Source organism: Mus musculus, chromosome 2 (genome assembly GCF_000001635.26).
Source record: "Mus musculus strain C57BL/6J chromosome 2, GRCm38.p6 C57BL/6J".
NCBI classification, from domain to species: Eukaryota; Metazoa; Chordata; class Mammalia; order Rodentia; family Muridae; genus Mus; species Mus musculus.
In genome coordinates this window covers 126,084,499-126,096,551 of record NC_000068.7, presented here as the reverse complement: position 1 = coordinate 126,096,551, position 12,053 = coordinate 126,084,499, and the positions used below count along the sequence as shown (strand labels likewise).

General features: G+C 38.5%; 2 protein-coding genes across 5 annotated transcripts in view; one reads left to right on the top strand and one right to left on the bottom strand.

Moving 5' to 3' along the window:
* Fam227b (family with sequence similarity 227, member B) overlaps positions 1 to 12,053 on the top strand; it is a 168,681-nt gene that overhangs the window by 55,602 nt on the left and 101,026 nt on the right. The window lies entirely within an intron of this gene.
* Positions 5,367 to 12,053, bottom strand: part of Fgf7 (fibroblast growth factor 7) — a 56,528-nt gene continuing 49,841 nt past the window's right edge. The window contains exons 3-4 of the mRNA NM_008008.4: positions 8,214 to 8,317; positions 5,367 to 7,185 (exon numbers count right to left, since the gene is read on the bottom strand). Coding sequence (NP_032034.1) covers positions 6,991 to 7,185; positions 8,214 to 8,317 — 299 coding nt within the window. The 3' untranslated portion in view covers positions 5,367 to 6,990. The remainder of the gene's footprint in view (positions 7,186 to 8,213; positions 8,318 to 12,053) is intronic.

Genomic DNA, 12,053 nt, shown 5'->3' with positions numbered 1-12,053 from the left:
TTGGGGTCTCAGAAGAGGGAAAGTATAAAATATATGTAAAACAATAACCCTAGACATCCCTAATCTTGGCAAAGATACAGCCATTCAGGTTCAGGAGTCCCAAAAGACCTAACCCATTTTTGGTATTTTTAATGAACTTGACAGTTCCTGCTCAGCAAACTGAACATATGCTTATGTTCTGCCTGTCGTTCTGCCTGTTGTCTTGTCCTGCTTAACCAGCAGCAAGGTTTTCAACCAGTTACCTTTGTTCCACTGCTGCCCTGCTGGCCTCCATGCAATTTAAGATTGTAGTCTGTGTGATGTGGAAACCAATCACAAATGTGAAAAGAGGGATTTTATCATATCTAATGCATGTTCTTTTGGAGAATGGGCTTTTATTCACCTTATATTCCATAATAATCTCATTGTAAGAATGATGATAGCTCTTTCTCAAGTTTGTGTTCCTTCTAGTGCTAACTGTCAATAGGAACATGGTGGAAAGTTGGGTTGGTGAGGAGTAAGACTTGTCACTGTGTTAAAAAGGAGATAATGAGCCAGGACTAGGCTAGAAAGGTGCTTGCTTTGGTTTTTTCTACTTGTCTTGTTAGTTCTCATTGCAACAAGAGCAGTAGAGAGTTCTGGGGAATATAAAAATGACACTCCCCAATCTGTATTCACTGACAGAGCTGACCTAGGGTAAAGCCTGTGCCTCACTGTTTCAAGAGGAAGAAAAGTCCTGGCGGTGATTCCAGTGTGCGTTCTGCATGGAGACCAATCCAATAGCTTTCGGGTCTTCAGATTTCATTTTGTTTAGGACAGTGGTTCTCAACCTTCCTAATGCCTTTAACACAGTTCCTCATGTTGTGGTGACCCCAACCATAACATTATTTTGTCACTGCTTCATGACTATAACTCTGCTGCTGTTATGAATCAAAATGTAAATATCTGGATTTTTGATGGTCATAGGTGACCCCTTTGAAAGGGTCCTGTGGGCCTAAAGGAGCAGAGAACCACTGACTTAGATGGCCTTGGGCAACTATGAGTGCTTAAGTGCCTCTGCCTTCTGGAACAAAACTCTTAATGCCTTAAAGGAAATTCAAATGACATCTATGATCCTATTCTCTTAAGGTAGTGAAGATAAGAAGAGAATTACTTTTGGGTTGAGTCTGAAGACATGATGCTGTCCTCCTGTGGAACCCGGGTGTCATTGTCAGCTCCTCCCATGTTAGACCTAAGAAGGCACAATGCAGGCTAGCAAAAACAGATAGGATCCAAGCTTTCTCTCATTTTCATGTGGAAGAAAGGACCAATTTTCCACAGAAAATACGCCTGTTTCATCTGTTTCTCTATGAATGCCTTGAATTGGTTTTATTAGGCTGTAAAACATGTGGGTTTATGGTAAAGCCTTAAATGGTCATCTAACGAATGACTTGCAATAGATACTTTACAGTGGTCTTCTTTTCCTCCTCTTGTGTGTGTATAGAAGTAACATCACACTAAAGATTATTATTAAACTTATTTATTCACTGTACATCCCAATATCAGTCCCTATCTCCTCCCTCATACAGACCCTCTCCCCATTCCTCACTCCCATTATCCCTTGAAAAGGGGAGCCCCCTTTCTAGGTATCACCCACAACCCTCACCCCCACCCCACACATGAAGTAACTGCAGGACTAGGCGTATCCTCTACCATTGAGGCCAGACAAGGTGGCCCAGTTCGAGGAACAGGCTCCACTAGAGATCGTTTCTTAAAACTGGCTTCCATTCAGGAAATTTTATTCTCTGACTCACTGTTTTGTAGGAAATAAAGTTCTTTGGGAAAACAGTGCTGTGAAATGAGGAGCTAGCTGGTGTTTGCAGCTCAGCCGGTAAAGGTGGTGCTGGGTTTCCCTCAGCACTGAGTGTTGAGATCAGGGGCCTCTCTGGCTAATACCTTCATTACAACTTTATGAGGGCTTGCAGACGGGGCATCCAGAGAATTATAAAGCAAAAGAACTGCTGTGTTATTAAATTTTCATGTTATACACCATAATAACTAATACATAGCTGCATCCAGACAGAAGAAAGGAATAATTCCTGGTCATATAATGGCATTAACTTTCAGAAAGCTCGGGATGGTGATTTGGCAAATAGGACTGTCACAGCCAAGAAGCAAATGGGAAACTAGGAGACACCTTCTCATGAGAGTAATTACCTGGCTCCTAAGGAGGTGTTGGTAAGATAGTAAGATTTTCTTGCTTCCTGTCAAGTCTCAATTCAAAAGAAAATAAATTGATAAAATTTTCAAAATTGGAGAGCAAATGGGAGTGAAATAGAATAAGTCACTGTCATTGAATATTAAAATTTTGTTGACTGTAGTAGAGTAAGCAAAGAGTAACCTGACAATACCACTGACAGTTGCATGGGCACCTTTTACAAGCTGCTCCATAGTAAGAACATTCTAAGAACTCTAACCACCTACTTTAAGGTTATCTTTAAAATGGCCACACATGACAATATCTGATATTCATATAGGCCCGTGTCAGACACACACACACACACACACACACACACACACACACACACACACGAATGCACACACACATACACGCAGAAGCCTGAGGTTGAGTATCTTTCTGTAGCACTCTCCACCTTATTTTTCGAGATGGGTCTCTCTCTGGGACTGTAGCTCATCTATTGGCCTGATTGGCTGCAGGAAGGCACCAGGAATCTGCCTCTCTCTGTCTCTCCCCAGCATTAAGAATCAATGAAGTATTTTGACTAACTAATAACCACCCACATTAGGTGTTAAATATTTTTAAAATCACACTTTTACAAAATGATCTTGGCTTAATTTTTGTTTGTTTATGCCTGTATTATTTGTATGTGAAGTTGGACTATGAAAGATAGAAAACCATTTGTCTCATCTATGTGACACAGGGTAAGGGTGAAAGCAAAGCTTTGCAATAAGTTCAGATAGCCACTGAAAACTTCCGTTTGGTTCGCTGACATCAACTGGAGACATTTTCATATTAAAGCAAATATAAGTATTACCAGAGTAAAAGACAAAACTCACATGAATTTCAAGAAAACAGATTTTAAATTTAAATGTAAAATGTTCTGTCTTTGGGAGATAACTTTTTTCCTTTTGCTTTGTATTGGTTCTTTGTGAATGTCACATCACCTGCTCCAATCCCACTCATCGCCCCAACCCTTCCACCCTTGCAACCTCCCCTCCAAAAGAAAATAACAAGAAATAATAAAAAAACTAAACCGAAATACTGTCATGGAAGGTGCAGTGTGGCCCGGTGTGCGCACAGTACACCCTTTTGTCTGCACATCTTTCCTTGTACGTGTTCGCTGCAGCCAGCTATGGGCTTGGCTTGAGGCCTCTGGCTTCTGCTGCATCTTCAGTACTGAATCCTCACTGGGACTCCTCTCAGACATCCTTGGTTGCCCCGGATCATGGTGCTTCTACAGCTTTGGATCTGCAGGATTGGCTCTTTCATGTGCTCCAGCAGCTCATACATGAGGTAGATGTTAGGGTGGGCCAACTCAAACCTCTGAATATAGGCCTGGATGGTAGCTGAGTTGGTCAGCCTGGAAGCTCTCCTGACCCCACCATCACACCACCAGGACAAGCTCCCCAGTACTGCCTTAGCCAGCTCACCAATGCTGCAGCTGACAAAGAACAAGACTGGCTCTCCTGCTTTCATGACTTCAGGGCCACCTCACCTGCACCCCACACATGCCACCACAAACCAGTTCTACTGTGTTGCCCAGTCAAGGTGCAGGGCCAGCTCTCCCAACTGCTGCAGCTGGTGGGGACAGCTCTCCCATTATCACACCCGGTGAGGCTCACCTGTGCCCTCATCACTAGGGTCAGCAGAGCCACCTTGGAAAGCCATCTTTATAAGGTTTCTTAGGATTTCATTCTACACTATAACTGAATATGTGGGGGATCATGAATCAGAGTATCTCCATAATCACTCTTCATGTTTTTGGCACCCTAGAAGCTAGAAAGAAACCCTCTAAGTGATAGAACCTCTAGCCTGCCTTCTTTTTCATATCTGAGTTGGATTTATAACAACTCAAAGGTCAGTGGTCTACATTATAGCTTATCTGTTGGAGTGTTTTAGTTCACTTGTACTGGAAGTATCATTTTACTTATTGTGTTAACGAGTCATATTCTCTTACTTAGTCCTTTACCAGCTTGGGGAAATCCATGAGTTGATATGGTTTTCTTTTTAAAGAACACTTTAGAAAGGAATACTATGATTATGAAAATGTCTTGTGTGATACTTTTCATTTATAAAGAAGTTCACATAAAAGCTGCTTAGGAATCAGAATTGGAAACCACATTCCTTTCTCCATTAGAGTCAAATCATAATGGTATCATTACGTGCTAAGTGAATTGACAAGCAAACCACAAGTATTCTCACATAAAAAGATGACATCTTGATGGAAATTAAAATCAAGCAAAACAAGGTGATCACTGACAAGGTGAGACTAAGACACAAGCTTAGTGTCTGAGACTCCAAGGTAACCTGCATTCATCCAGCACCCAGTGTGTTAAAAATTTCAGTTTCCTGATGTGAAAGAGGAGTAAGATGAAGGCCTCATAGACTTTCAAGACTCTAGAATTCTAAATGTATTTGACTAAACAGGTGTTTTTGAAATTGCATGTTAAAAATAAGAACTGGGCCAGGCGAGATGGGTCATCAGTTAAGAACACACACTGTTCTTGCAAGGGACCCAAGCTCAGCTCCTAGAACCCTCTGCTCAACTCCATGACTACTGTCCACACTAGATTTACACACCCATAAAGACATTTACACAGGCACATGATCTAAAAGTAACAAAAATGTTAGTGCTTGTGGGCAGATTTTGTACATGGCATATCACTAAGAATGGCTTTACTACTCAATATTGGTTCTGTCTAATTTAAGTCCAATATTCTAATGGCTTTTTCTTAGTAACTAATTTGGTAATCACTATAGCCACCTTCTGTGTATGGTTACTACTTCTGTTTAAGCTTCTGCGTGATTATGCTTTGCTCCGAGTTTTTAAACTTTTAGTAAGAATAATTGCATTTCACCTTTTCCTTGGAAAATATTATTTAATGGATTTACATATATATGTTGATTATAAACTCTAGTCATAATCAGCTAGACACCTATGAAACAACTAAGAAGAACAGTCTTTTTCTACCTTTGGTATGTGTACAAGACTCCAGTTACAGTACCTGGGCTAGGAAGCTAGATTACAAGTAGTCTTGAATTGGATGCTAATACAAAGTATTGCCTCATGTGTGTCCTTCAGTGTATGTGGCAAAGGGCAACACTTCTGACCTTCCAGTAGCCTGGATGCCTGGACAAACACAAAGTCAATTGATTCTTTTTTGTTGACAAGGCTTTATCATATACCTTAACATATAAACATATTACCAAAAAGTGTTGTATGTAATATAAAGAAACTTTAATGACAAGCACTATGAAGTTGATACCGCATTAATTAATATACCAACAATTTAAATAAATGTTGCCCTTCCCTTCATAAGTACTTATTCATAAATTTATGTCAGCATCCATCTACTGGTTGCAGAACTATGGAGTAAGTATTCATCTACTTATTAAGCCTGTCATTTGTGGCCCAACCTGAGGCCTCAAGGCTGACTACAACCTCTATTGGAGTTTCACTCTTGCCATTTCAATGTTGGCATATCTTGTATGGCAAAAACTTCTAAAGACATCAAATTGCTAACTTTAAATATGCCTATTTTCAAAAATACATCCTCACTAAATACTTCTTTTTTACGTATATGATCCAAATTCATTGGCACGAGCGTTGTGTAAAATCTCTCCCACATATTTGTATTGTTCTCTGTGAGACATCTATTGTGAGCATGGCTACAGGCTGTCGTTTTTGTCTGCCATCCAGCACTTGCTAGCCAAGTGTTGTGTGCTAGTCATGGTGTCAGCCACCAGGGGAGGGGACATCTGCACTGCAGCCAGTCGGGTTTGTTGCTCCCTTGAAATTAAAAGCATATGAAACAGATACAGCTTCTTAAGGTTTTTTTCTTTATAAATAACATAAACTTAAATAACAAAACAATAAAATTCAAATACAACTTAAAGTAGAGTTTAATGCTGTAATCACAGAGGGAAATAAGCATGATTATTTGTGGGAAGAGCATTTACTAAAAGTTGTGTTCCCAAATGTGATTTATACAACAGATAGATTTACTTGAAAAAAATGTAAAGATTTCTGAAATTTATTTTAAGGGATTATAAAATATTATTTTGTGGTGAGATGAAATACAATATTATCATCATTATTGCTATTTTATATACAGATTTTTAAAACATCCTGTTAGCAATACCTTTTCAATTTGAGTGGATTTTTGTTCATATTAGTCAGTACAGGCATGTTCCAAGCCTGTGATTTTGTAAAACCACCTGTAGATTCTATTCTATAATAAAATGTTGAAAACATTCATTTTTCCGGATTATAGTTCTCACTGGAAAGCTTTCAAACACTGCTCATCGTCTGTAGTTTGTGTGGGGCTTGATCATCTGACAAAGCATCCCAGCAGCCTTTAGGTCTGACATACCTTATATAACATCATCTGCATTATTAATATTATTATAGCAGCCATTTTATAAGCAGATAGTGATATTAAATATTCATTATCAGATAGTCAAATCTAACATACTCTTAAGGGTAAATTAATTTAAGAAAAATATCACGTTACTAACATCATGATTGTACAACCACTTTTACAACTTTTTACAACCTTTACTAAATCTGATTTTTGTGTATATTCTTCAAATCTTTCTTTAATGCAGTCTTTTAAAATAAACAAAAATGCGCAAGTCCAGCTTGATCAGTTTTCAGTAGTTTTCCAGCCTTTCTTGGTTACTGAGAGAGAGAGAGAGAGAGAGAGAGAGAGAGAGAGAGAGAGAAGAAAAGTCCACTGGAAAGAAATCTCCCTGCTGAATGAAACTGGTTTCTCAAATACCATGTACACTTAGGTTATTGCCATAGGAAGAAAATGGGCTGTTTTTTGTTCTTTCTTCGTTTTCTTCCCTTTGACAGGAATCCCCTTTTGATTTAAGGCAACGAACATTTCCCCTCCGCTGTGTGTCCATTTAGCTGATGCATAGGTGTTATAATGGTTTTCCAGAATCAGTTCTTTGAAGTTGCAATCCTCATTGCATTCTTTCTGATAAAAACAAGCCAAAAAACAAACACAATTATTAAAGCAAATTCTGCAGGAGAATCAAACTAACCACAAGCAGATGATGGTCTGTAGAGGTGATATACATGAGATTTATTTTAAGCCTCAGATTGAGCAGAGCTGATGTGGTTTAGTGGTTTTACTTATGGCACATACTGCTGTAGGCCAAAAGCATCTTAAGTTTAACAAAAACATAATAATATAAAACACATTTAGTTATGTCCAGTTGGGCAGTAAATTTCTACTCTTTTTAATGTTGGGGTCCCCAAATCTCTTCATTCTCTATCCACCAGATATTTATGTAGAGGGGGTAGCTTCTATCTCCTGCAGGTGAGGGACTATTTAGTAAATTTGACTTCACTTTCTACCATGTTAGCCTCAATTGTAACAAAAGTAAAAAGTTACTTAGTTTGATCATCCATGCAGAGATGTGTGCTCATGTGATTGAGCCTCTACTCTGTAGTTTGCCTGCGTAGGCATTATTCTGCAGAGCTACAAGAGCACAATGGAGAATGGCCTTTGCTTTACCACAGTGGGATGAACGGTCACATATTTCCATCATACTAAAGTGGAAACGATGTCAGTGCTTAGAGTTCAAAGGCCATAACTGGGAGACTGATGTTGATAAATGAACTGAACAATTCAAAATTTTTTACAAGAATTTTCATGTCAGCAAGGTGCAAATTGGGTGGATCCTCACAAAAAGAGCTTTAATACTCAGAGATGCAAATTTTAGGTTCCAAGTGTCAATAGTGCACAAGGGATTTAGAATTGGAAGGATCCCTAGAGATCAGTCATTCCAAGTCATCTTACAGATGAAGCATATAACATCCAGGTAGCTTTAAATAAAAATCTCAGGTCATACAGAAAATAGTTTGCCTTAGTGCTGGAGTAAAGAGTGGCTTAATGGAATAGTCCACTTGCACCGGTGGAATAAAACTAATTTCAGTTTTCAGAAAAGCAGATAATTTTGATAGAGTAGGTTTGAACAATAACTTATCAGTTATTAATACCTTTGCATAGAGTTTCCCTTCCTTGTTCATGGCAAGATAGTATTCACTTTCCACCCCTTTGATTGCCACAATTCCAACTGCCACGGTCCTGATTTCCATGATGTCTGCAAGGAATCACACAAGCATATATCATTACTCACGAATCTGGAGACATATTTCCCTAACACACAGCCACAAACAGCAGTGTGATCATGAAACACAGAACTGCAAACCGATACATGTATTACACGAAGAAGGACATTTACTACATGTTCAGAGTTATCCTTTAGAGTAATACTTCAAATCTACCATAGTGACAATGTAGCTAATATTTGCTGAACTCATAACATAAAAGTATCCCTCCTGTGTATGAAGTTGTGCAGTCATCACCACACACTGTAGGGCAGGCATCCTTGCTATAGCCACTTCATTGATGAGGATCTGAGAATACACAGAGAAGTAAGTAATCTACCGAAGCCTGACAGCTGCTAAATGGTAAAATACAAAAAGGAAGGATACACCTAACAATGTTGCTCTTCATGTTTGTCTATATTTATCTTAAAAATTATTACTGATAAATAGTTCTTGACTTCACTGAAAATGACTATCTTTAAAATTACAACTTAAGCAATTATAAATTATAGCAAGGAAAACCAACTGTCTTTTAAAATGATTGTTTTAAACTCAATGTTTTAATGCATAGAGATGATTCAAAATTTAATTATAAAAATCATATTAACATAAGATTATATACTTTGTAATTAACTTTTTAATCTTTGTGGAATTTATTTTACTAAACAGGTACTTTACAATGTTAGCCAAGTATTCTCTTTTATTATATATGATATAGAGGACCGGAGCCTCGCTTAGCCATCCTCAGGGAAGCGTCTCACAGTAGATGGAAATGAACACAGCGATCACTCTAGGGCAATGAGCAGAAAGTGAGAGACTTTGGAGCACTTCATCAAATCCCTCCCTTCAGGGCTCAGGGCTCTATGATGACGATGTAGAAAGACTGTAAGAGCCAGAGCGAATGAATGACTCCAAAGAAATAGCTTCTTCTAGACACAGCAGGACTGATACAGAGATGAACTCACAGAGACTGTGCACAGAGCCTGCACAGGGAAGCCAGATGGATTCTCAGCAACTGGGAGGCAGGGAATAAACATGGGCTCCCACCCCTAACCAACAAGCTATCTCTAATTGATACCCATTGCCAGTGGAACCTCACCAGGTATACAAACCACACATTAGGATAGGTCCCACACCCGGGAGTAGTTGGCTAACACAAAATGAACTCGGTGGTATTTTTGTAGACATTTTGTCTTATTCTGCTTTGGGTGTTTGTTTGTTTGTTTGTTTTGTCCTCTTGGTCTTTTGCTGGTATATTTTGGAGTTTGTGGGTTTGTGGAGGATGTGTGTGTGTGTGTGTGTGTGTGTGTGTGTTTGGTTGTGTTTGTTTTTGTCTATTTTTAAAAGAGAAAAAGAATATGGAGTTGGGTGGGTGGGCAGGTAGAGAAGATCTGGGAGGAGTTGGAGGAAGGGAAAATGTGATCATGCCTACTCAGGATTTGTCATGTGTGTGAACAGCAGTAGTCAGAGGTACCTGGAACAGCAGCACAGCTGAAACACTGGCATCTCAGAAGCAAAGGCAAAGGAATGTGCATTAGAAGTATTTGTGAAGTGTTGTGAAATGCATGAAATCCTGTAATTTTAGGAAACAAATTAAAAACTTGAAATCACAAGCACTCCTGTAGAAACACCTTACTTGAAAGAGAAGAAAGCTTTCAGGAGAACACTAGCCTGAAGAGGCTATGGAAACTTTACACATCGATGACAAGCTCACGACAGGGTACGATGCTGACGCTGACACAGTCACACAACAGTCAGCAGATCTTCCCTAGAGCCACTGCCATGCCAGGCTCAATTCAGAGACAAGCACCCGCCTCAGGTTCTTATGTAACAGTTGTCCGCAAAACGTAACTGTTGAATGACAGTTACTGGTCCTGTGATACGTGGGCTCTGTGCCTTTTAGGACCAGTCATATCACCTTGTCCCCAGAAGCTCCTCTATTCCTCCCCCAACCCCCACCTGCCATGTCCTTTGTCCACCTCTTTGTTGTTGTTGCTCTTTGACACCAATCAGTGATAAACATTGTTAATCTTATCAGGATAAAAATACGAAAAAGAATTGTAAGGGTTTTTTGCTTCAAATAGGATAAGAATATGCTTTAAATAGCTAAGTACTTGTATTTTTAATTGCCTGACAATAAAAAGAAAAGGATTTTTTTTTCATACCAGGAAATGAGCAGACCTAAAGTCATTCGGCGGGATAGCATTAAGAAGCACGATGGGGAACCAGCCCTGATTGTCTGGTCTGTTACACCCTGTCTGCTGGGCCCTTTGAAATCAAGAAACCTGGAAATTGGAAGTATTAACGCTGTCTCTTGTTTGTGCACGGGCAGAGTGGGAATGCAGTTCTTTCCAATAGCTATAAAAACCTGTGGGATCCTTAACTGTCCAGACTTCTAGAATTTAGCCTCCACCCTAAAACAAGAGTTTGAAAGATTTTCAGAAAATATAAAAACACGTAACTTATAGATATTTTATCTACCAGAATAACTTAATTGTTCTTGACATTTTAATATACAATAAATAAAAGGTATATATGCTTTCTTATATAAGGCAAATATAAGATGGCATCTTTCTGTGGATTGATATTTCTGTTTACAAATTAACTCACTCATCCCCAATGAGATGAAGCACATTGCATTACATAGATGTACCAGACCTTTAACATAATGAGAGAGAGAGAGAATGAAACATAAAGATTAAGACAATATATAATGTATATCACCCATTAACCTAGCCAATAACATGACATGATTTAGGTGTCTAGCTTACACACTAATAGCTTTTCTATTTCCAAAATTCCATCATTCCACCTTTTTGCCTCTTTAATCTTGTGTCACATTTGAAACCCTGGGATTAGTCGCTATACTTAAACAAAATTCTCCCACTATCTACTTGCAAAATTACAAGTACTCCTTTAATCCTGCACTCTCTCTCGATACTGATACTAGCTCCATGTTATTGTCAGTAGCTTCATGATTTAGAGTACTATAACTTTCCCTTTCAAAATTATTTCCAATAGTTATGTGGAAACCTGTTCTACTCCAACGTATTAATATTTATTTCCTAACACTTTTTAAAGCATTATGCTGGAAGGTTTCAAGGGAAGCACATATAAATATAGATAGAATAATACACATTTCGAAGATGAAAAAAGTAGTTTGATGGTTAGGCTAATTAGACCATTTAATTTTATCTTTGATCAAGTATACCTTTTGTACACATTAAAACTAAGAACTAAAAACAAAAAACAAAAACAAACAAAAAAAAAACCCTAAGAACTAAAATAAGCAGCAACAACAAAATCCCACAATTTTAATGTTAAATAACGAACTTTTAGGATATTCTATCAGGATTGTCTTGAGCAAGAAATCTTAACAACTGAATATTTATATTACATTTAAGGGAATAGATTTTATTTAACAATAAATTTTATTTAAATGCATGCTTGCAAAATGATATTTAATATCTCTAAAAGAACAAAGAAGTTTAAATGACAATATAACAAAAATCATTAAAAGTAGATAAGCTATCTGAAGAAATGATAGCAAAAGAGCAGATGAGAGGAAAGGTGCCTCGTCCTGTAATTGAAGAAGGAACAGTCTTGAGGGCCTCCTCACAGCTATTAGCGTGAGCAAGCCTGACAGCTCATACACACCACTGGCAAAGATGCCACCCAGTCCAGACTCCTCCTGGGTAGTGGGAACGCAAAGTGCAGCCAACTTGGAAG